We start from the raw sequence: 24128 nt of genomic DNA, 5'->3' as shown, positions 1-24128 counted from the left end.
TATTTTGCACTTAATCAAAATGGTAATCAGAGGTGAGGTGATTTAGCACATATCACTGACCCATAGGTTACCAGATCTAACATATTATTTCTTCCTGTTGGGATATGTAAAGGGTACTGTGTTTATACGCCCCTTACGTGATCATCTTAACGAACTGAAAAATTGAATCAGTACAGCAGTTGTGCACGACATGCTACGTGTATGGCAGGAGTTTCAAAACAGGTGTGATATCGCTCAGGGTGAGGAGGAGGGTACGTAACATCATTAGAATGAATTAATTTACACCATGCCATTATTTCAGAATTACCCTGTATTGCTAAAATATATAGTATTGATAATATATCAGTATTCTACTTGACTCATATGTAAAGTTATTTCTAGAAGCTACTCATAATTTGGTTACAAAATACATGTTGTTTGAAATACTACCGACGATCCCTGCTGACGATCATGTTCATGTATAAATAGAGTATCCCTCAGGCTGCTCTTCGGCCAGTAAGACTGAAATTTTTGCCCATTTTAATGATGCTTTAGAGCTTCAAAATTAACATAACAATATTGATATAGATTTTAGACATCCGACAATTGTCGACATTGACCGATTTCTTTTCATCCACAAGCTCATTTCTTTTGCCTTGAAAAAGGCGTTCCTTATAACACCGAAACACGTGTCTGCAGTAATCTGCAATTTGTGCTTTTTGACCTTGTTAGTTCTTTCTTTACTTTTCAGCACAAAGGTAAAAAATATCTTAAGCAGTCATTAGTTTTATAAATAATTACAGTAGATCTAAGTTGCCTTTGTGTTATATAACCTGAGAATATCTTTAAATGGATGCCTCAGTTGCCAAATTGATTAATTCCACTTTTTAAAAAAATCTTCATTTCTGGTTTAATAGCGCTTAATCAATACTTAGAATGTGAATTTATATTAAACTTTTCGGTTTAGTACATTTCTGATCCTGCGATGGCAGAAAATGTAACACGAGGGTCCATTCACTCCTATGGACAACACTATCTTCTTCATCACTTTTCTCGACTTTTTGTTTTATGGAGTTAAACGATTTGGCAAGTGAAGCATCCAAATATAAGTCAGATATCATAGCGATAATTTGAATTTCAAGAGAACTACCGAGATATTATCATTCTGAAAATGCATTTGTACATATTACAACTGAGTTGATTTTACAGGTAATAGTTTTTAAATTAAAGTACAAAAATGGATTGAACTTACCATGCTAAACAGAAGCACGAAGCAACTGATGAGGTTTGAACATCAAAGCAGGATCCGCACTCAATATTTCCTTCACTCAGAACAAGATCAGCATTCCTTAATTCACTATCACTCGGTGAGATTAAATTGGTAGTTGCTCATAAGCACTGAAGGGAAATTTTTCATAGATTTCATTCTATTTCGTCGCCCTCCACCTCATAATTAATTTAAACTATAAAAATTTTTGGTCAATAATTTAAAAAGGCACTGGACCCATTTATGAGTTCCAGGAACTTAACTATCATACAATTTCAGAATGACGTTTCATATGTAAAGACAAATGGTCCGATCTAGAAAAAGCTCTTTCACATAACCTGCACTGGAACGGTCTGTCACCAGTGTGTTTCCTGTAATGCCTAGTCAGTTCATCAGATCTCGCAAATTTCCACCCACATCCTTTCCAGTTGCACTGGTATGGCTTTTCGCCCGTGTGTGTTCTGAGGTGAGCTTTCAAATGTGAGCTCTTTGAATATGTCTTGGAGCAACCAGGATATGAGCAAGTGTGGATGGTCACTTTCTTTGGTCCACGCGACCTACGACCTCGCCGAGGTTTCGTTGGTGGAGGGGGTGGAGGTATCCCAGTGTTTAATGATTGTTCAATCCCTACTGGGCCTGTAGTAGGTAAAATTGTCATCCCGGCACTACTACCCCTACCAGACAACAAGTCCACTAAATGCGGTGAGTTTGGTGGGGTAACTATCCTTCCTTGAGATGGATAAGATGTCGTGAATGAAGGTTGCATTAGATGGTTTGAAGATAAATGGTTTGGCCTTGTTTGTGGTAACCTCTGCAGAGAAGAAGAATTGAAATAAGAGTCATATTGGTTAATGTTGTGAGGATACCTCATGCTGGAAGCATTGTCTGGGGTTGCTGGTGGGGATGAGTGACTAGCGACAATTGGAGATGGATATGTATTCCAAGGTGACATAAGATAGCCACTGCTACCTGTAGAGTTCGACAAATCTCTGGAGTGAATTGGCGGAGAGCTGAACATTCCACTACCGATGCTTTCCGGTTTGACATCAACGATGGAGGATCCATACCTAAGTTGCTGTGTGTGTCCAGTTTGATAATCTTGGGCACCAAACATAGCAATTGGCTCTGGAGTATGATGCTCTATTGCGGAGTTATTTATTAAACTTAAATCATATTTGCTCACCATCGCCTGCTGTGAATTAGATGGCGCAGAAGAATCGTCATTATAAAGTTGCTTAGGGGTACTTTCATAAACCACCCCTAATTCCATCTCCAAGCGCAGCATAGAGGCATCTTCATTTCTTTTATTGACTGGATGGGGTTGTTGTATTGAATTTGATTGCGATGAAAAATTTGGTGATAGGGCTTGATTGTAGGGTAAACACCGTCGTGGAATAGTGCTGCTGTTGCCAGAGTAACCGATGGAAGACATACTTCCTCCTCCACTGTCATCAGTAGTTGGAGTGAAAGAGCCGTGATTCGATGATATCGTCCTCATATCCCCATATCCGGAAGCTGTATTAATAGTCATATCACCAAGTAGGACACTTTCAATATCTTGCCACATCTGAAATTAAATTAACTTGATTAGAAAAAAAAATTATAACTTTGCAGTCAAAACGTTATACGTTGCGTTCCATTATTACATAAACTGAATTGAGTTCACAAACATTCTATAGCATTAAATGTTATTGAAAAATATATGCTACTAATCAATAATCTAATTTAAAAGCTTGGAAGTGTTGTTTACAAAAATATCTTGACTTATTAAAAAAAAAATAGATATTAGAATAGAATATTTTTAAAGACCAAAATATATTAAAGCTTTTCTTAACTTTTAACTGGTGAAGAAAAAAAAGAGTTGTTGCTTTTATAAGTAAATATTAATTATTGATAGTCGCAATAATTTTATAATTTGCAAGTGTTCATGGTGGTTCGTCTTCGGAGGGAAATTGCAAGCGCATAACATGTGAAACGCATAATTTGGTCTGGACACTTTCTGTACTGTTAACGTTCAATAGTCATGTTGTAGATGAAATAAAATACGCAAAACACTTACCAGAGAATTTCAAGGAGATCTGAATTTTTAATTATGTTTTGAAAAATATGAAAAAGTATTAGATTATTTATGAAGGAAAAATCATAGTTAACGCTATCATCTATTGATGAGAACGATCTACAAAAACTTCCTGTCATATTGAAAATATGATATTAAGAATATCATAACGGCAAAACAATAATTGTGATGCATGACACATACCGGAAAAAATTAAGCAGAAAAAACTGATTACCTTAAAACTTTCATTATCTAATTTCCCGCTTAACAAAAATCAATGCTCTTGCAAGAAATTACAAAATAAATAATGCTTAAGTATTTTTCTTTCTGCTATTATGACTTAAACAAGTATTAAAAAAATGAAACTGTGTTCAGCTTTAAGAAAACAATGTCTTAAATGGAGATAATATATGAATTTCGTGACTGTTTTCAATATTACTGCTTTCACGCTACTTGAAATCAAATACCCGTGTTCAGTGAAACAAAAAAATCATATTTCAACCATAGAATAAATTACTAAGGATTTATTTACGTGTTTCAATTTTGAAATATATTACTCACAAAAAGTAACAAATTCCTAACTGCTCAAAAAAATTAAGCACATTTCTATTACCTTTATTTCTTAATAGCAAATATCGGATACAGATCTTCATCAAGGACCTCAAAAAGAAAACACAAACACAACTTTAAACTGAATATCCTCTAGAAATATGGTGGTAAAATATACATTAAAATGCAGAATATTTATATACGTAATTTTATCACAATAAATTAGGCAAGTTAAATAAAAAGTCGAATTACGTAAAACCATGAAAATAAGTAAAGAAAGTGTGTAACAGTAATAACCTCGAAACAATAAGAGTATAAGTATTTACTTCAAGTGGGTTTAAGATTTAAGATCGAGTATTGGAAAGAAAAAAAAGATGCTAGCAGTTTGTCAAATTTCTACAGTCGGAAAACAGAAACTCATTACTGGCGAAATTTCTTTAAATAGGTAAAATAAAGGACATATTAAGCTATTGTTCTCACATTTTTCAAACGACAAATGGCACATTCCTTAAATCATTGTTGAGAAAAATCATCAACGAATAACACTTTATCCGAACATATCGTGTTTTAAGAAGCACGATAAAACCAATCGCGTAATATGAAAGCTATGTTCAAATTCTATATCACTATGGTAGTTTATAAAATATAATCATTGTAAGTTATAGGTAGGGAGTAATCGCTAAACAGTGAATCTAATGTATACAAGGTGTTCCATCATCAATAACGGATAAGTTAGGCACTGCTTAATTCCTTGTTAGAAGTACAAAAAAATCTCCCAAAGAACTGCAACTCTACTAACCATGATTTCGAGAACAATGTAAGATAAAAGATGGACATTATAAAAAAGGCTTCAATGGAAACATGAGTATCGGTATTTGCATAAGTTTACGTAGGAAGATGTGCAAAATATCTATTGCTCATATAGAGGCATGAATGTGCATCGTGGAATAGCTGATTGCTCTCGTTTTTCCTTACACTCGATATGACGTCAACTTTCCTGTCGCATTTTCTTGAAAACTATGAGTAGTAGACACCAGCGCAGCCAGCTGGAAGGGGGTTTTGATCAAAAATACCTTCTGCAAGGGATTTTTTGATGAAAAATACCTTCTTCAGAGATTTTTTGATCAAAATAGCCCTTTCATATGCATAAACTGCTGTATTAGAATTTGCATTTGCGTAAAAATTGCGTCATTGCCTCTGGGGGCTGTTTTCACCCCCCCCCCCCCCGATGAGACACCCTGTTATTAATTCTAGTTTACTGGGTACGCATTTAAGAGTTTTCTAAAATTCAATTTTGTTTCATAATAGCATAATGATGAATGATTTTGCCTACTGGCATAATGATATTTGGGAACTACTTGTTACCAGGATACTTCCGCAGTTGGCGAAACATTTCTATGAAAGTAACAAAAAGAGAAGTTAAGATGAAAAATTTCGGTTTACTGTTACGCGAAAACTAAACTGATTAAATTTAAATACATTAGGAAAGTGATAAAAAAAAAAGAAGTTAAGATGATAGATCTTGTTTTTCTGCTATGTGAAAACTAAACAGACTAAATTTAAATAGATTATGAAAGTAATGAAAAATTAAGATGATAGATCTAATTTTGCTGTTACGTGAAAACTAGACAGACCACATTTAAATAGAAACGGCAATATTTCCATGCGGATCCGCTTTCAACCGCACTTTGTGGAATGGTAAATATGCAGCATGATGTCTTTCACTTATTATACTGTTTGGTTCGTGATGACTAAAGCAAAATAAAGTCATTAGCAGGAGAGCATATTCGTACATCTATGACTTTTTTATGATTGCATCACATCGCGCAGCAATCACATATTTACGTTACAAGCAAGACAGTTGGAAAACCGACGAACTAATCGTCGGCCTCGCTGTGGGTTCTCCGACACTGTCCCATAAAACAAGACAAATAGCAGCCGAGAAGACATTGATGATCCAAAACTGTCATAAAAGCGTGGGAGACGAAAATCTTTGACCACATATCCATTGGACAGCTGCGCTTCTACAGGACCCCCCTTGCTCAGTATCTTGGAGATAAGAGCAGAAGAAAAAGTCATTGTCGAGCTTGCAGACGGGTCCTTATCTGTTGCTCTTGAGCAAGAGTCAGCAGTTATATAAGGAGAGTGAAAAGTAATTTTATGCATAACTCTCTCAAAATGTAGGTGTATTCAAATTACATTCTTGACTTCTGTTAAAGGCTCTGGTGAGCAAAAAGACATAAGCAAGCTTCTGTATTTTTAAAATTGCTTAATTGTACGAAATTCTTTTGTTATTTTCATTTGTTTCATATAATAGATGAAAAATAAATGCGGTTTACAACTTTTCAGAGACAAGTTAATGTTAAGCACGACCTAGGGAGGCTAAACGATTTATAAACATTGAAAAACAACGTGTTTTGAATTTTGTGTGAAGAACTTTCTGACTTTGTTTTACAACCCAAAATTATACTTCTTACTTTTTTATTTCTCTACACTACACACCTTGATCTCTAGTACCTGGAACTACACGTGGTACAAACAATTGTTTAGGATCTGGAAACAGTTCTATTCTATTTATTTGATTCAGAGCAGAAGCCGAGAAACCCCTGATTCAGGAACGCCAGAGGTATTCATTTGCAATAAAAACTTGGAGGATTTCGTAAATATGAATAAGATTTAACGTTCACCATTCACATTTCCCGTTAATAAATGGAGGGTCTTCAATCAACTGGCAACGAACCCTCGACTCTTCAGTTCAGAATCCAATACCTTAAAGCAAAAAAAGTAAAGTTTATAAAGTAAGGTTCTTTAAAGTTCGTCATGTACAACGCCTTAAGCTCTTTGAAGTTACTTAAAAATTTAAGTGATATGATCATAGATCCTTTGCGGGAGGGAAGTGGATAAGGTGTTAATTTCATAAATAATATATTGGTAGATCATATAAATAAAAATAACGTAAAGGAGTGTATTTACTCGCAATCTATTGTTTTGTGAAAATTTCATAACTTCATGTTATTTTTAACGTCTGAAAGACTTTTCTTCTTGAATTAAAATATTTTGATTTTTTTATCTTAAAAGCAAAACCAAATGTATCAAGCATGTCCCAAAAGATCGCAAAACTTTGTGCATGTACATTGAAATAAACCATACATCACTCTAACAAATTGTAAGTTTTTGCCCTAAATACTTAATATTACAAATAAGTTTCAACAACAACAAAATAAAAAACATATGTTTTGAGCAGAGTTTATAATTTTTATTACAGTAATTTTCTAAAACTTCAATCATCATTGAAAAATCATCAAGACAAAGTCAATTGAAATGACCAGGAAGTTTTACATTCGATCGGTCATTGTTAAAATCTATATAATAAGTACCTAAATGATTTCAAATAAGTAAATGAGCCCAAACATTCTCAAGATTTAATCTAAATTTAATTTAAGCTCACATTTTAACTGCACGATTTTTCGTTCATTGATTCTTGGCATTTTATTAAATTGTCTTTTTTTGCTGTTTTCACTTACGATTTAAACTTTGATTTTCACCAATAGTTAGTCAAACCACTTGAAAAATAAAATAAAAATAAGCGAACAAGTGAATGTCTTTTTCGCCGCATACTAACGTCATTTGGGAGTAGTATGAGACATACCTCAAATCACAAGTTGGGTAATTAGAAGCAAACCTGAACAATGAATTTATATAGAATACATTTAAATTGCTGAATAATATTAGATCAGTAGTCGCACTTTTGAGCTTAAAGTTAGGCGCAAATAATGTAAAAGTGCAACATAGTTACTGAAAAAAAAAATCTACGACCATCAGGAAACTTGCCGATAAAGTCTCGCAGATTTTATTTTCAATGAAATAGGGGAGGGGGGATGCATACACAGTCTCTTAATTAAAAACGGGTGAAGTTTCCTTTTTATTTATTTATTTTTTTAGGCTATCCACAAGACTTTAAAGATTAATTTAAAAAGAAAAAAACAAAAAAGTCATGCATACAAACAAAAATTACTAGGCTTATTAGCATTTTTTACGCTACGGCGTGCGAATGTTTTAACTTTTTCATCCGCCGTTAGACGGTGGCTGCAGTGCGTCCTATAGTTTGTTGGAGTTGCGAATAGCACCTATTATACGATATTTCAATAATTTACTGACTATAATTTCGTAAAAACTGAGAAAATAATAGCAAAAGACTTTTTAAACAGTCAAAAAATTTTTAATTTAATTTGTTTTTCAATAAGCTGAATCATTTAGAATCGTTTAGCTTGCTTAAGGTAAGGCCTAGATTCTGGTTTTATTAAAACAATTCTTACAGTACTTCTATTTCTTGTAGAAACTTCGAGAAAACTTCAACTTATGCAAAAATCTCAAGCTTTGAATGACTTAAAACTTCAAAATGTGCATGAAATATTTCTCCCCATATTTTAAAATTTATGTGAGACATGAGCTTAAAATTGGAATAAAAGATGAACAACATTGATTTTTTAAAAAATTGCGTCTAGATGCAGGACAGAAAGACAGAGATCCAAACTTTCAGCTTTGTAATTAGTAAAGATTTATCTTTTAATTAATACCGAGTGAATAAAAAACTCATTTCGGAGTGAGATTTTATCATGTAACAGTTGATACCAATTTGTGGAAGCAATCATTTTCAGTAGTGTTTGTGGCAGCATTTATTTTAAAACATTCTCTCTCCATCAAACTTTGTATAGATTGATTGAGATAGAGTACGAAGAAATGAAAACAGAGGTATAATGGTTCCTCTAATTACAGGACTGCCAGCTCTGCATATCAAGCTGTAATCGAAAAAAAGTATGTCAAAAGATTTTTTTCACACCCTCTAGTTTTTTTTTTTTTTTTTTTTCTAGACTGTACATTGTCCTACGTTGATTTCATGAAATATGTAAATAAGGAAGACGTTTCAACTTACACTAAAGTTCTCGATCGTAATTTGTTATTAAACTAAATCTTCAGCTTAAATTTCTTTGATTTCGCAATCAGGCACATCCTACCAAAACTAATCTGTCATCATTCTTCATTCACATCCATTTATCATGGTTTATCATATTTTCTTATCTTCGTAATGGTTTTGAGTTTGATTTTTAAATTTTGATTTTGATCCTAATTTCGGGAAAAGAAGCAGTCAAACTGTTATCGTTTTTACACAAATTATTTTCATCAGTACCCAATTCTGCTTATAATTAGGTCCTGCTAAGCCTTGATTTCAGACATAAAATATTTTTACATTATTAATTACTGACACTAACCTATCTGATGATTTTTGATCGATCCTTTTAAGTACGAATGTAAAAGCACCAAAAGTTATCACCAATGGTTTAGCCAAGGGGGGATAGGGGGATCATAACCCCTACACATGAAGCAGTAAATTATATATATGCACACATGTATGCATGTATATTTAGTGCCTACAATTACATTTTCGACCTTTAATTTTGGAAATTTCACTGAGAGAGTCATTTCCCTATCTCCTACCTAATAACACCAAAGATAACATAATGCTCATTTCTAAAACATCAGTTTGGAAATTTCCGGAGGAAACCCGTATACGCTCTCTTCTACTCTAACTTGGCCTAACAAGGCCAAAAAAAGTGTTCTCGGGACTTTAATTTCAAAACTTTCCGGTAGGGAATCTAACCCTTATCTCCTTGTCAAATGTCGCCAAAGCTAGGTTTGAAATGCACTTTTGGAGAGAGTTTCAGAATTTCTCACCACCTCTTCTAGAACCCCCAAAAGATTGCCTAAAAATTGTGCTTTTAATGCCCCATGTCAAAGAATATGCGGGAGAGCCCGACACCAAGTCCCTTCCCATAACGTCACCAGACATTGCTTAAAATGCATTTTTAAGCCTTCAATTTAAAAAAAATTTCCGAAAAAAAAGCATCCTTCTCCTAAACTTGCTGTCTCAACGTTTGGCCTGAAATTGCTTTCTTAGAACTTCAATACCAAAACATTTTTACCGATTGCCTCCGAAAATTGACTTTTCTAGAAACAATACAAACGATGGCCCAAAAATCGTTCCAAAGGCTTTAATTTTGGAAAATTTAAACGGTAGAGTCCTCAAACCTCCTCCCTTCTCCCGGTTGCGGGTCCAAAGAGGGGGATAAAGGGGCTATAACCCCCCCATGAGGTCTGAACTTACGCTAGATAAAATCGAAAATTCAAAGATTTTCAATATTGCAATACTTTTGCGAATTAAAATATGCATTACATTTAAATGAATATATACACCATGCATAGTAAAGTTAATGAAGGGAGGGAACTGTAACCCCTTCTCCCATTTGGTCAACACTTAAAACAGATTAAATTATGATCTGGCAATGAAATGGAAATGTTTGAAGGAAATAGCTTCGTCCTGCTAACGGTGTTTTTTTTTAATCTGAAGTTACTACACAGTCATATATTTTTCTTTGTTCCCAAGATAAGGGGGATATATTCCCCCCTTCCCCCGATGAGGTTAGCATTTACACTATAGATAAAGCCGAATTTTCGGAGAGATTCCAATTTACTCAAATCTTCACCCCTAATTTGGACAAACATACAGAATAAAATATTATTTTGGCGCTTCAATTTCGAACTACTTCTGGTGTGATACTTCTCTTCCCTATCTATTTTATCGTCGGCTAAGTTTGATTTAAAGTATGCTTTTAGGACGGAGAAGATCACCCAACTTTTCAACTCCTTCCTCTAACTCTAACATTACCATAAACAATGCTCAATATTGCTTTTCTAGCCTTAATGTCGAAAGTTTTTAGGGAAAGTCTCCAAACACTCTTTTCCCTTAACGTGACAAAGAAAGGTTCATTTTTTGGCTTTCAAGCTTGAAACATTTCCTTGTCAGACAACCCATTTCATCAAAATGTAATCTAAAATTGTGTTTTCAGAACTTCAATGTCAAAAAATTTCAGAATTCCCCCCCCCCCCCCCCCCATCTCCCTCCGAACCCTGACGCCTCTTCTAAGCTGTTTAAGAGAACCTGAAATGCGTGTTAAAGACTTCGATTTCGAAAAACTCTCCTGGTCTTTGTGTCTTTCTGATTTCGATTAACAAATTTAGCCGAAGATCATTTATAAATTCCTCTCTACACGCTTAACGTCCTTAAACGTAGCAGAAAATGGCACTTCTAATACTTTAACTTTGATAAATTTCCGGGGGTTTCCCCGAACACCTCCGCTCTAATATTAGCGCATATTTAAATTTCGGTTTAGAAAATTCCGTGGGGGGATCCTTGAATCCTTCTTCTTCACACACAATATTTTTCGAACATTAGGGTTAAAAACTTCCAGAGAGAGCCCGTGAACATTTCCAATTTCTCAAACGTCACCAAGGACAGCCTTTACTTAGTTGTCGAAATATTTTCATTGGGAACCAACAAAACTTCCCATTTTCTAAACGTCACCAAACATAGACTACAATTGCGTCTTTCAGACTTCACTGACAAATCTTTTCCCAGAAACCTTCTTTTTTTCTAAAAGTCACCGGTTATAGCCTAAATTTGAGCTCTCAATGTCAAAAAATTTACATAGAAGACCCGCCTAGTAACGTAGCTTCATCAGAAATTGCTTAAAATTGCTTCTTAACGACTCCAATTTTGAAAATTATTTGCCTAAGTATGGTTTTGGCTACTCCAGGTATAGGTTGAGCACAAAGCTAGAACAGAGCTGCAATTTTTGGATACTGTAACTGGCCTTTTCGGTGTTATCTTGCAATTCCGCCTTAGTTAGTTTTGGGGCGGTAATTTGTAGCTTTATATATATTTGAAATTCATAGTGTTTTCAGACCTTTAAACCGTTTACCAAAGTATTTATATTCTTCAATATACTATATAAGTTGATTTCATAAGTAAAATACCTAATACGTATTTAAAGTCCTAAATTCTTCGGGAGAGGGACGAGGGTACCCTTGAAGAGAAAATTTCATATTGTTTAAACAGAAGTGTCAGTCCCTCTTAAGAGCGATGGTCACTTCCGTCTCCCAAAAAGCTTGCAGATCAGAATTTCAAAGTCCTCGCATAAGATGTTTCACTTCAAAATATTTGCATGGAGCTCTGGGATGGGTGATCAGATTACGAACTAGGGCTCACACTAAGTTAGTGCCGGATCTACACCTTTTTCGTGTCGGGACAAATCTTAAACTGCCAACAAATCTTCCTTCACGTTTATACATAGCGTTTCAACCAAAAAAAAAACATTCTGAAATTCAATGAATTTCCCCCCCCCCCCCGAAAAAATTAAAGCTCGGAGTTAGAGTCCCATCTTAACCCCCCCCCTCCCCCCGAGATCCGGCATTGCACTATGTTAAACATAAGATTCACGCCATCTAACAAGTAAAATATTTTAGGATAAAAGAGATACACATAAGAGCTCACACTTGATTGACTAATTACAACCAATTAACAAGCTCACTGTTTTCGTCAAGAACAAAACAAATTAATATATTGATAATTTATTAGCAAATGTTTAACAAGAGTTTAAACTAGGGTTTATTAGAAAACGAGTAATTTACAACAGCGGTCTTGAATTAAATAAATTTGCGAAAGCGAAAAAACAATTTGTATCGTACTAAGAAAAAATTAAATCACGGCAAAATAAAAAAAAATAAAAAAAAAAAAACATCATCAAAACAGATGCAGATGCCTAGAAAATTGCATTGTAATATATTTATTGTTAAAAATCCAGTTTGCATTTTCACTGCCGCATTATTATCAGCATATTTATAGATTGGGGGTGAAAGGGGAAAGGAAAACCTGTTTTATGTAAAATATCTATGATTAAACAGTTAAAAGAAACTTTTTTTTTCTTCTAATCATTGATTGAAATTGTAGCTTGAATTGGTTTGTCAGATATTTCTAAAAAGCTGTTTCTTTTTTTTCCTCCAGTAAGAATGAATTTACATAAAATCAAAAATTTTATAGCTTAGTGCACTGCTTGACACTTGCTAAGGAACAAGTGATTTATGCAAATTTGTATCTCAACCACCTGACCAATGGAAATAAATTCATGTTCAGGTGGCGTGGTAGACCAAATATCTGTATAAAAGACAGTGCGTACACGCTCAAGATTCGTACGAAAATTCACGCTGTTTGGTTTTTAACAAAAATAGTGCTAAATGTAAAAAAAAAAGTTTTTCTCTGAAATTCTGTTTGGTTCTTGAAATACTTAAGAGTAAAATGTCAGCAAGAAATCATTTGAGTATCTGCGATCGTGGACGAGCGGTTGGACGACTGAAAGCATGTCAAAGTGACACCACTGTGGTTGCTGCAATGGGTGTATAAAAAAGTGCCATCTCCCGATTAAAGACGGTCATTGAAGGTGAAAATGTTTTGCGAAATCATGCCGGGGTTCGTGGTAGGAACACCACACCTTCAGAGGATCGCTATGTAGCCCTCGTGCCAAAAAGGAACAGAAATTTCACTCTTGGACAGATAGCTGCAAATCTAATAACTGCTACCGGTACGCATGTTTCTGCAAGAACCATCTCACGGCGAGTAAATAATGTCGGTTTGTATGCAAGGAAGCCCGTACGTTGCATCCAAGTTCAACAACGCCATCGTCGAGAGAGATTACGCTGGTGTAAGGAACATGTTGGTGGGATCATTAAAATTAGTCTAGAGTGATGTTCTCTGACGAATCTCGTTTCAGTGCGACAAGTGATCTGGTCACCAACTACTGTGGAGAGAGCTTGGAACACGTTATGCACAAAAATTTGTTTGCGAACATGATCGGTACGGCCCAGGCGTCATGGTGTGGGCAGGCATCATGCACAATGGCAAAACACCGCTTCACATTTTTTAATAAGAAAGCGATACGTAGCAAATGTATTGCAGATATGTTATGCTGGACCTTGTTCGTCTTTTTAGGGGGGCTGTAGGTCCTGACTTTCTTTTTATGGACGACGATACACGGCCACACTGGAGCATTGAAGTGTCAGACGCACTGCAAAGTGAAAACATTCTCCGTTTGCAATGGCCTGCTTACTTTCCCGACTTAAATCCAATTGAACTTGCCTGGGAGGCTCTTGGCAGACGTGTTGCGCGAAGAACCGTCTCTCCCAGAACAGTACAAGAACTCAAATCCGCATTGAGAGAGGAGTGGGAAAACATCCCCTAAGCAGTCCTCAATAATTAGTGGGGAGTATGGAAAACAGATATAAATTGTGCATCAGTGTAATCATACATCATATTAAGGTACTCATGTCTCCATCATTCTGACCTAGATCATTTTTTTGTGGTTGTATGAAAATCATTTAAGTAGGATTTTTTTTTTTAAGTTTTTACTTCATTGATGCAGTAATATCTATTATTTTGTACTTATAATAAAGGCACATCCTCCCTACTAACTATACATTTCGTTCTGTTTCTTTAATCATTATCTATTTTTAACTATTCCGAAAAACGTAATTGTTCCTTAGCAATTGTCAAGCAGTGTATTTCAGACAATGCGCTAAGTTCCTTCAGTTATTTCGAATTGAGTTTTAATAAATTAGAGATTGTCTTTATAGAGCACAAAGAAAATAAGTCATGGGGGAAAAAAGAGAAGAGAAAGGAGTTTTTAGAAATAGTACTTTATGTAAATGTTTAGGCGCAAAATACTCTATCGATATTTTTTCGCTCATTCATAAGACTAGAACGATGAAATTGTTGACTCCGAAGTTAGAATGTTTTTGAGATATTTTCAGCGCGTTGAAATTAATTTCGAATCCAGAAAGTTCCTATCACGAACCACTTATTTTCTAAGAGGAGAAGAGGGTGTTAGGTTAAATCGATACAAAAAAATGCACATTTTCGATAGTTTTTTTTTTTGACAACACAGCTAAAAAATATCTATTTCTTTAACCCCTATATAATAAAGTAATACTTTAAGAATATTTTGTGAGCATTTCATGATTTTTTAGGAAAATATTAGCCCTTGACAGCGATTCTCTGCGGACGTCTCAGTAGAAAAAAAGTTTCCTTATGTTGCTCTCAGAGCGCCATGACTCACCACTGGGTTATCTGAAATGAATACTCACACAAATTGAATTCATTCTTCAATACGTTTCTACAGGTAACAACGTCGAGTTTTATTTTTTATTTTTTATTGATTTTTCAGTTTTTTACAGTGCTTAGAATTTGAAATAGTTTTTCATTAAAAAGAAAAACTTTAAATTTTTGCCATTATGAAATTACGTTAATATTTTCAATAAAGTAATAATAATCGACGTTGTTACCTAAAAAAAACTAATTATTAACAATAGCATTTTGGATTTCGATTTCAGATCATCTAGTTCTGAGTTATGAGGGGCACCGCAATGAAACTTTCTCTCTCTCTCTCTCGAACCGTTCACGGAGAATCGCTGTCATTGGCTCATTTCTACATAAAATTAATGTCAACTCCACACAATATTCTTCAAATGTTTCCTTATTATGAAGCATTTGTAGAAATAAATAGATATTAACTGTCATCGAAAGAAGTTATCGAAAATATACTTTTCCTTTGGTATTGGCCTAAATGTACCCCCCTCCCCTTTTAATTTAATTTAATTTTTCTCACGGCCACTTTCCGTACGTCCAAAGAGAAATATTTTTCTACTCTCAGTAAGCTGTGTACAATTTTTTTTTTAATAGAAAGATATTATGAAAATGTTTATGATTAAATTCCCGTAATTATGCAACGCATGAAAAGTGATTTAGGAAGAAATAGGAAAAATCCTTACACGATAGAAATAAACGGAAAAAATTTAAATTCCGCATATCAACATTCATGGGCGACTGGCGTACAAAAAAAAGGGGGGGAGGAAGGTCAAAGGAAGAGTATTAGTAAGAGAGTGTAATTCCTGAAGTTGTTCCTTTTTTTTTTTTTTGTAAATTTAAACTACATTACTGGTTTTTAATATTATGTGGAATATGGCGTCAAAAATTAGGCCGGATGGCCCACTGTAGACTTTCCCCTTCCATTTTTATGAGATAAGATGAGAAAAACTCATTTCTTTGGAATTTTTAGCTTTTACATTCGTAAAATAAATCATTCCAACCTATCAAAATCATTTTTCAATCAATCATTACTTTTTGACTCTGAAAAGAATATGGGTGAAGCCCCTTAACTTTTGGAATTGAGGTGGAAGTTGTCCCCCCCCCCCCCCGTGCGAGCCGCCTATGTCAACATTATAGAGAATTATATTTTTTACTTTAGGCCAGGGGTTCCCAACGTGGGCACCCGCAGGCAGACGTGAGGGGTGCCGCGAAATACCCATGGTATCAATCTTGGAGCAGGAATTAGTAAAATGGAGGGACGCAATGGCACACACAAGGGGAGGGTCCAGGGGTCCGGACCCCTCCCATCGCCCTTGGGTGTTTTTGATTGCTCATAATCCTTTGTATCGTAAAATACCAAGCAAAGGTAACAATAATTTCATATTTAGTAAATGAAAAAAAAATCTCTTTCTTCTCCTGCAACATTGAACTGCATGTGAATATAAATTGTTCAACAATGATGATTTTGCTCCGTTGTCTTAATTATGAGAAATGTAAATACATATTATTTCCTGTGCTTTCCGGTATTTTAATTCATTATTTGTTTTTCATAATTTAATTTTAATGCTAAGTAATAATTCAATATATTGCTTAAATATTTTTTGTTCCCGACGATGGATAAAATGAAAAGAACATGTTTGTTCAGATGTGTGTTGGAGTATAATATGAGAATGGTGGACCTTCGATCCTGGACGCCCCCCCCCCCTTTGAAAAATTTCTGTGCGCGCCACTGGAAGAAAGTAAATCCAATCTTTGGCTTAGCAAAAGATTTTTGCTAAATCTTTCTGCTCCTTGCTTTAAAAGTTCAATATTATCACTTTGCAGCATCGTTTTTACTTTATTTTCATTTTTATTTGTGTACAAATTCTTTATCATATCCTTCGAGTGTGGAAATCACATAATTGCGTCAAATTAGCGTCTCAAGTTTTGTCAGGGAAGTGGAACTGATTGCATGTGTGAAGGATTTAAACCGAGATATGGAGATGACAGTCGAAAGATCATAAGCTATTCGCAGGGGCGCAACCACTGGGTTTCTTCCCTTTTTTTACGTTCAATATTTTCAGAGCCCTTAGCTTCAACAGTTTTAAAAGGTAACTAACAAAATGTTTTGCGTTTGAATTTCCATATGTGTTTCTGGCTTTTTAAGCAACAAAAATTTGATCAATTAGTTTTTAAATTAGTATTTTTAATGAAATACATGTATGCTGTTATGTTAATGTTCGTTTTCCCCTGGAATAGCCCCAAGACATTTTGCATGCTTTGGTTTAAAATATTTATTAGTGTCAAAGCTTTCTACTTGAAGTAGGTATATTAATTTCATGTAAATTTGGGGGAAAACTTTTCATGTTCAATTATATTTTAATTTATGCATGCAAGAGTGCTTTGTGTACTTATAAAAACGCAAAAACTTGGGATTCTTTAACCGACAACAGAATTTCTTCACACTATGTTAGGCGGTTCTTTATTATACTGTTGAGAATTTAGGATATTTTTAAGGTACTTTAAAATGGCGTGTTTACAGTACAGAGAAAATTTTGTATTAAATTGTACCGGAAGGATTTAACGATCGCTGCGCCAATCGGTACTCCACAGGCGCTGCAAAGTTTTCACTTTCTTTCCTCAAGTTCCATTCAGTGTAGAGGTCTGCGCACCGTTATCCGAACAATGAGAACACAGGTTTGGATCCCATTAATTGTATCTCGTTCTTTTTAATGAATGTAACTCTAGCCACATTGATTTTTTTTTTTTTACCGCAGAATTTTAAAGTTAAAGATAATATTTTGGCAAAAAGTATTTTATAACCGTAAACTTTCAGGGTTTTTTATTTTTTACAGTGTAGCCTAGTGACTAAACAGAAACCCTTACATGAAAGCCACATGACGGTCACGCAAAATCACACCAAAGTCATCAATAAGTTGCATCAACTCAACATGTCAGTCCCCAACGACGTCAAAGTAACGTTGCAGTGACGTCAAAAAATGACCGTTCACAAATTGTGGCGTCGCAATGAAGTCAAATACGTCACAAATGTGCCGCAGTGTGACTCCTGTGAGTTGTCATATTTTTGTTTCTTCAAGACTGTGACCATTGTGACTCCCAGTCGAGTTGCTATAACTTAGTCGTGATAGGATTTGCTGTCAAGATGGTAGGGTCAGGGGGGGGGGTTGATCAAAAATACTTTCTGGGTGGGTTTTGTGATGAAAAACACGTCCTGGAGCCTTTATTTTTTTTAATCAAAAATATCTGAACAGGGGGAATTTTGATCAAAAACAGCCCTTTCATATGCATAAACTACTGTGTTAGAATTAGCATTTATGTTACAACCAATGGCTCTAGAGGGTGTTTTCACCCTCAACCTCCTCCCCCCGCCCCTCTCCTTTTCGCTGTGCCACTGCCTTTGTATGGTCTACCTGTTTAAAAACATATTTGGTCATTCGACTAAGAAATAAATGTCTGTTTACTTCACCGAACTAAATATGTTTCCTAAATATTTTAACAGTAAATAGATATTATGAACTTTTGAATCGACGACTTTCATATTCTCTTATATTTTGAAAAGATCTGGCTAAGAATATTTTCCAAATCCTCTGAGATTCGGGTTTGTCGTGGGGAAGGGACTAATTTATCTTCCAGTCATATCAAGGAAATTGATAATATCTTAGCAACCAAGCAAGCTATTAAATACATAGATAGAGGAATCACATCAACACATTCGTAATTTTTTGTGTAAAATCTCCGATTTGGGAAGCATCATTTTTCCTTTCTTCAGAGTTCAGAGCATATGGAGAATCTACTTAATTTTTATTCGAATTTCAGAGGACTAACAAAATGCAATTTAATTTCTCTCTAAATCAAACAGCTTTAGCAAAATAGTTATAAACCTTTATCTTTTTTTTTTTTTTGGAGAAATGGAGAAGATAATTAAATAGTGCGCCTCCCCTCCCTCCCTCTCCCCAACCTTTTACCAAATATAAACATTTTGAGCTGTTTTTAGACAAATCTCAGAGGATTTTTGAAAATATTGTTGCCTTTTTCATAGGGATTGGTAAAAAGTTTCGAGAATTGGCAGAACGTTGGATATAATAAAGACAATTTGGTATAACATAAGAGGCTGTTTTTAAACATATCTCAAAGGGTTTTGGAAAACCCTTTTTTTTTCTCTTTTTCTCCCCCCTTAAATCTCAAAGAATTTGGAAATCATGTGAACCCTTTGCCCAAAATTTCAGCTTTTGGTAGAAAGCTACGATCACTGACAGTGAGGAAAAAACAACAATAGACCTCGGTTTAAGAAGAGGGCTTCTCCATTTTTTTTGTCGGTGTTGCGTTTTACGTTGAAATATGTGAAGAAAAAAAATATGATCTTTCATCCTGCACAAGAACAAGACATCTCCAACCAATATTGCAAAATATTAATATTTTCTATAGTTATCTTTATAGAGTATCTTTTATAGAGCTATAACTTTTGAGGAGAAAAACGACATATCTCTACAATATAAAACAATGTATTATTTTGAAACTAAAATGTTTTTATTAAAAGATTGGTATTGTTTTCTTATTATCCGAACATTATTTGGATTATTGATAAAAATTTAAAATCTGTTTGGATTATTATGTGTATTTGAAGCAAGAGAGGGACAGCTCCAATACATTACAATTAATATACAATACAATAACCAATGGGTAACATTACATTTTATTAAAATGTCTCGATTTTGGTCACAATTTCAATATAAAGACAGAATCTTTTTAAACGAATTTTATTTTTTTTCTTTTTGATTCCAGAAAGTGTTAAAAATGTGGAGCTCTCTTCCTGCACCGAAGTCTTCAAATGATAAAACAATTTGAATCATAGAGAAAATGATTTGGTGGAACTTAAGAGAAATAGATCTAAGAAAAAACCGCAGAGGCGATAAACGTTAGTAATAACGTTAATTCTGTAAATTCAATTTCATAGCTATATTAGTATAGAATGTTACGAGCATTGATAGTAGTAGGAAGAAAATAACGATTCCTAAATAAATTGAAACAAGAGGAAAATGATTTGGTAGAACGTAACAAACCCCTATTTTAAATAAATTTCAGAGATTTTGGAAAATATTGCTGTATTTTATTGTTTTGTTGTTGTTGTTTTTATTCATCAATGTCAGAGGATTTAAAAAATCACGTTAATAATTTAACCCAAATTTGATAGTATTTGGTAGAAAGCTAGGAGCATTGACTGTGGAGGGAGAGGGGAACGATTAGCAAAAAAACAAAGCAAATGAAACTGAAAAAGTAACTGAAGAGATTCTCTTTCATACAAATACAGACACAAGAGACCTTATTTATGTCAATTCTCAGAGGGTTTTGAAAAATACTGCTGTACTTCTTTTGATGATCCCCCCACCTCCCATCTCAGAGAATTTGAAGAACCTTACTTTAACCAGAACTTCATAGCTTTTCTTGGAAAGACGAGTATTGACAACAGGGGGGGGGGGGAGAACAATTGCAAAAAAAAAAAAAAATGCATCGTAAAGAAAATGGTTTGCTGGAGCAATTGCCAAAATAGTTCAAATTTAAAGAAAACGGATTTGTTGAAGCAATTGGCAACCAAAAAAAAAAAAGAGCAAGAGAGAGAGAGAGAAACATAAATAAAATGATTTGTTTGAACTATTGCAAAAAAAACCTGAAACATTAGAGCAATTGCTCCCCCCCCCCCCCCCCCAAAAAAAAATGAAACATAAAAGGAATGATTATTGGAACAATTGCCAAAAATATTGAACTATAAAGAAAAAGGATTTGTTGGAACAATTGGCAAAAAAAAAAAAGAAAGAAAGAAAGAAATGTAAAAAAAATTACTTCTTGTTGCAATTGGGAAAAAACTGCAACATGAAGAAAATGATTGATCGAACAATTGCCATAAATACTGAACCATAAAGAAAAGGTACTTGTTGGAACAATTAGCAAAAAAAAAAAAAAAAAAAAAAGAAAGAAAGAAATAAGGAAAATGATTGTTGGAACAATTGCCAAAAATATTGAACCATAAAGAAAGGGATTTGTTGGAACAATTGGAAAAAAAGAAACATAAGAAAAGTGATTTCTTGTTGCAATTGGGAAAAAACTGAAACATGAAGAAAATGATTGTTGGAACAGTTGCCAAAAATATTGAAAAATAAAGAAAAGGGATTTGTTGAAGGAATTTTCAACCAAAAAAAAAGAAAAAAGAAACATAAATAAAATGATTTGTTTGAACTATTGCAAAAAAAATTTGAAATATTAGAGCAATTGCTCCCCCCCCCCCCCAAAAAAAAATGAAACACAAACGAAAAGATTGTTGGAACAATTGCCAAAAATATTGAACCGTAAAGAAAACTGTTTTGTTGGAACAATTGGCAAAAAAAAAAAAAGAAATAAAGAAAGACAGAAACATAAAGAAAATTATTGATGGAACAATTGCCAAAAATATTGAACTGTAAAGAAAAGGGATTTGTTGAAACAATTGGCAAAAAAAAAAAGAAACATAAAGAAAATGATTACTTTTGCAATTGGGAAAAAAAACTGAAACATGAAGAAAATGCTTAGTTGGAACTTACGTCGTGAAAATCGGCCATCTCGGTCGCCATGCTCTCGCCGTAGAACGTCCGAAGGCCTTCGAAGGTAGGGACGGTGGCTTCGACGGCCACGCACACGGACATGGACGCGGCGAGAGTCGGCTAAGCCTAACGTCCTCGAAACTGCTACCGCGCTCGCACTGACTCTCTCTACTGCGCACACGAGAATCGAAGAGCGAATATCGGAAAAAGAGAACTTCGAATTGCAGAAGGATGAAATGGATGGGGGAGGGAGAAACGAGGGACTGCTTACGGAAAATCGTTTGCCGAAGGGGGGTGCTCGTTACATGGCGATGGGGGTGGATCCGACGCGCGCCGCCAATCAAGTGTGCCGCAGGGCGATTCTCCAATGGCACGCGACGCCGCTTTGGGACTGCCTCCCTCTACCACGTGCGTTTGCTTTTTTTCTTTGCACTTTCGTTTTGCGCTTTGCGCAAGTTTAGTGAATGAACGTGTAGGAGCTACTCCGTGTCTAGACTAGACGTTGGCTACAGCACGATTTCTTTTATTCTTCTTCCAAGCTTGGAAATTCAAGAAATTTATGTTGTTTTTCTCTTTCTCCTTTTTTTTATGAGGAACTGTCATTTAAGTCGGATTTTACTTTTGAATAAATACTCATGTTTAAAAAAAGTTTTCAGTAACAGTATTTTTGGCGTGATAAGCGGGACTGCGAATATTTCATGGGATCGATTAAAGTGGTCACTTGTTTGATTCTACTGACAGCCTTGCATAAACAATTCTTATAGATTCGTTTTAAGCTAGTTGTTTTTTTTTCTTTATTTCTTTTTTTTTTTTTTTTTGTGTGTGTGTGTGTGTGTGTGTGTGTGTGTGCGTGTGTACCATTTCAAAAGTTCCAAGCAAAGGAAATGATTAGTAGCTTTATTTACAGTAAAAAAAAAAAAGAATCAAATGCAATAAATCTATAATGACACAATTATCTGATATACATCTGATTTTTTTTAGAAATAATAAGCATTATGAAGTAAATTTTAAAAAATATATTTTTTTTTTCCAGACAAAGCATACAACGTCATTGCTTGGAATTACGTGAATTTTCATTTCAACGGTAAGCAGTATAAGGAAAGCAGTATAACTCTTTGAGAAAATGCTGAGAAAAATATTTCAAAAATGAAATTTCCTTTTATTTATATATATATATATATATATATATATATATATATATATATATATATATATATATATATATATATATATATATATATATATATATATATATATATATATATATATATATATATATATATATATATATATATATATATATATATATATATATATATATGGTTGGCTGCAATACTATACTATTTTATAGTTATCTGAATCAAACTTCCTTACTTTCCATGATATAAAAATGACTTAATCTCAGGTATTTAACTAATATTTAGGTCAGGATCAGAATTGCGATTGCTAATGTCATCAAAATTTGACAAAAATATCAAGAAATCTGTAAAGATACTTGGAAGTATTTATAATAATTTACCCCCATTTGCTAAACGTTTTCGATTGAAGAAAAACCTATTTCTTTAATATTAGCAAGCTTTGAAATAAATCCATTTTCTTCTCATTCACTCCACGAGCATTTGCATAAGAGTCGCTATTTAAACGAACGGGTTGACTGATGCGTTGAGCACACCGGAAAACAAATTTTGCCGCAAATTAATAACTAATATTCTAGAGGACAAGTGTATAGGTCATTTTTTTTTTCTTGCTCTACTTTTAAACCAATATTTGGATAAATTCGCTGACATCAAAGCTGAAAAAAAAAGAAAAGAGAGAAAGAAAGAAAAGCTGAAATTTTTTTTCCTGCAATTAGATTTTTTTTTTTTTTTTTTGAAAATGCCTAATTTAATTATAACAGAAGTTATTATAGATTTTTTGCGCAGGATTTGTACTAAAGCAGTAGCACAAACGACTCCTTTGAACCACTAGAGTATTTTAGCATTATCGAGCATTCGACAAAACTCTTACCACCCATAGTTCTTGAAACGATTTATTTTTACCACAGTCCATAAATTATAATTACAAACTAGCTGATGTGTGCATCCTTTTACGCCAATTTAATGATAATAGTGCCTTGGAGTAAGCAAGGAAATACTTTACATATTTTCACTTCTAGATTGTCACGAACCGATGAAAAAAAAGCGTTTGACAGGGATTAATTTTTCCAATATCGGCAATTTTAACGTGTTTTAATAAATTACTCTAAGTCAACGGCACCAAATTGAAACAAAATTCGAAAACTAATTTTTTTTATCCAAATTCATAGCCAACTTGGCGACAAAACTTAGCGACAAAAAGCTTGGTGATATAAGTCAAACATTCACCAAATTATAACGTCGCTTGAGATTGCGTTGATAGTAACACTGATTTTCCCCCAGAAAGGTGTAAAAGTCCGCTTTTGGAACATCCAAATACAACCAAAAAAAAAACACTAGACCCCACTAGGAGTCTACATACCAAACTTCAACTTTCTATGACATACTATTTTGAGTTTTGCGAGATACGTACATACATACATACAAACGTACATACAAACGTCACGAGGAAACTCTTGATAATTCACTCGGGGATGGTCAAAATGGATATTTTGGGCATCCATACGTTCTTAGACATATATGCACCTATGCACGTTCG

At 34.2% G+C, this 24128-nt stretch overlaps 1 protein-coding gene across 1 annotated transcript in view; it reads right to left on the bottom strand.

Moving 5' to 3' along the window:
- LOC129217163 (Krueppel-like factor 5) overlaps positions 1-21594 on the bottom strand; it is a 57964-nt gene extending 36370 nt beyond the window's left edge. Inside the window, exons 1-2 of the mRNA XM_054851425.1 lie at positions 21456-21594; positions 1232-2813 (exon numbers count right to left, since the gene is read on the bottom strand). Coding sequence (XP_054707400.1) covers positions 1512-2813; positions 21456-21557 — 1404 coding nt within the window. The 5' untranslated portion in view covers positions 21558-21594 and the 3' untranslated portion in view covers positions 1232-1511. The remainder of the gene's footprint in view (positions 1-1231; positions 2814-21455) is intronic.
- Between the last annotated feature and the right edge of the window lie 2534 nt (positions 21595-24128).

Source organism: Uloborus diversus, chromosome 2 (genome assembly GCF_026930045.1).
Source record: "Uloborus diversus isolate 005 chromosome 2, Udiv.v.3.1, whole genome shotgun sequence".
NCBI lineage: Eukaryota > Metazoa > Arthropoda > Arachnida > Araneae > Uloboridae > Uloborus > Uloborus diversus.
This window is presented reverse-complemented; position numbering and strand designations above follow the sequence as displayed.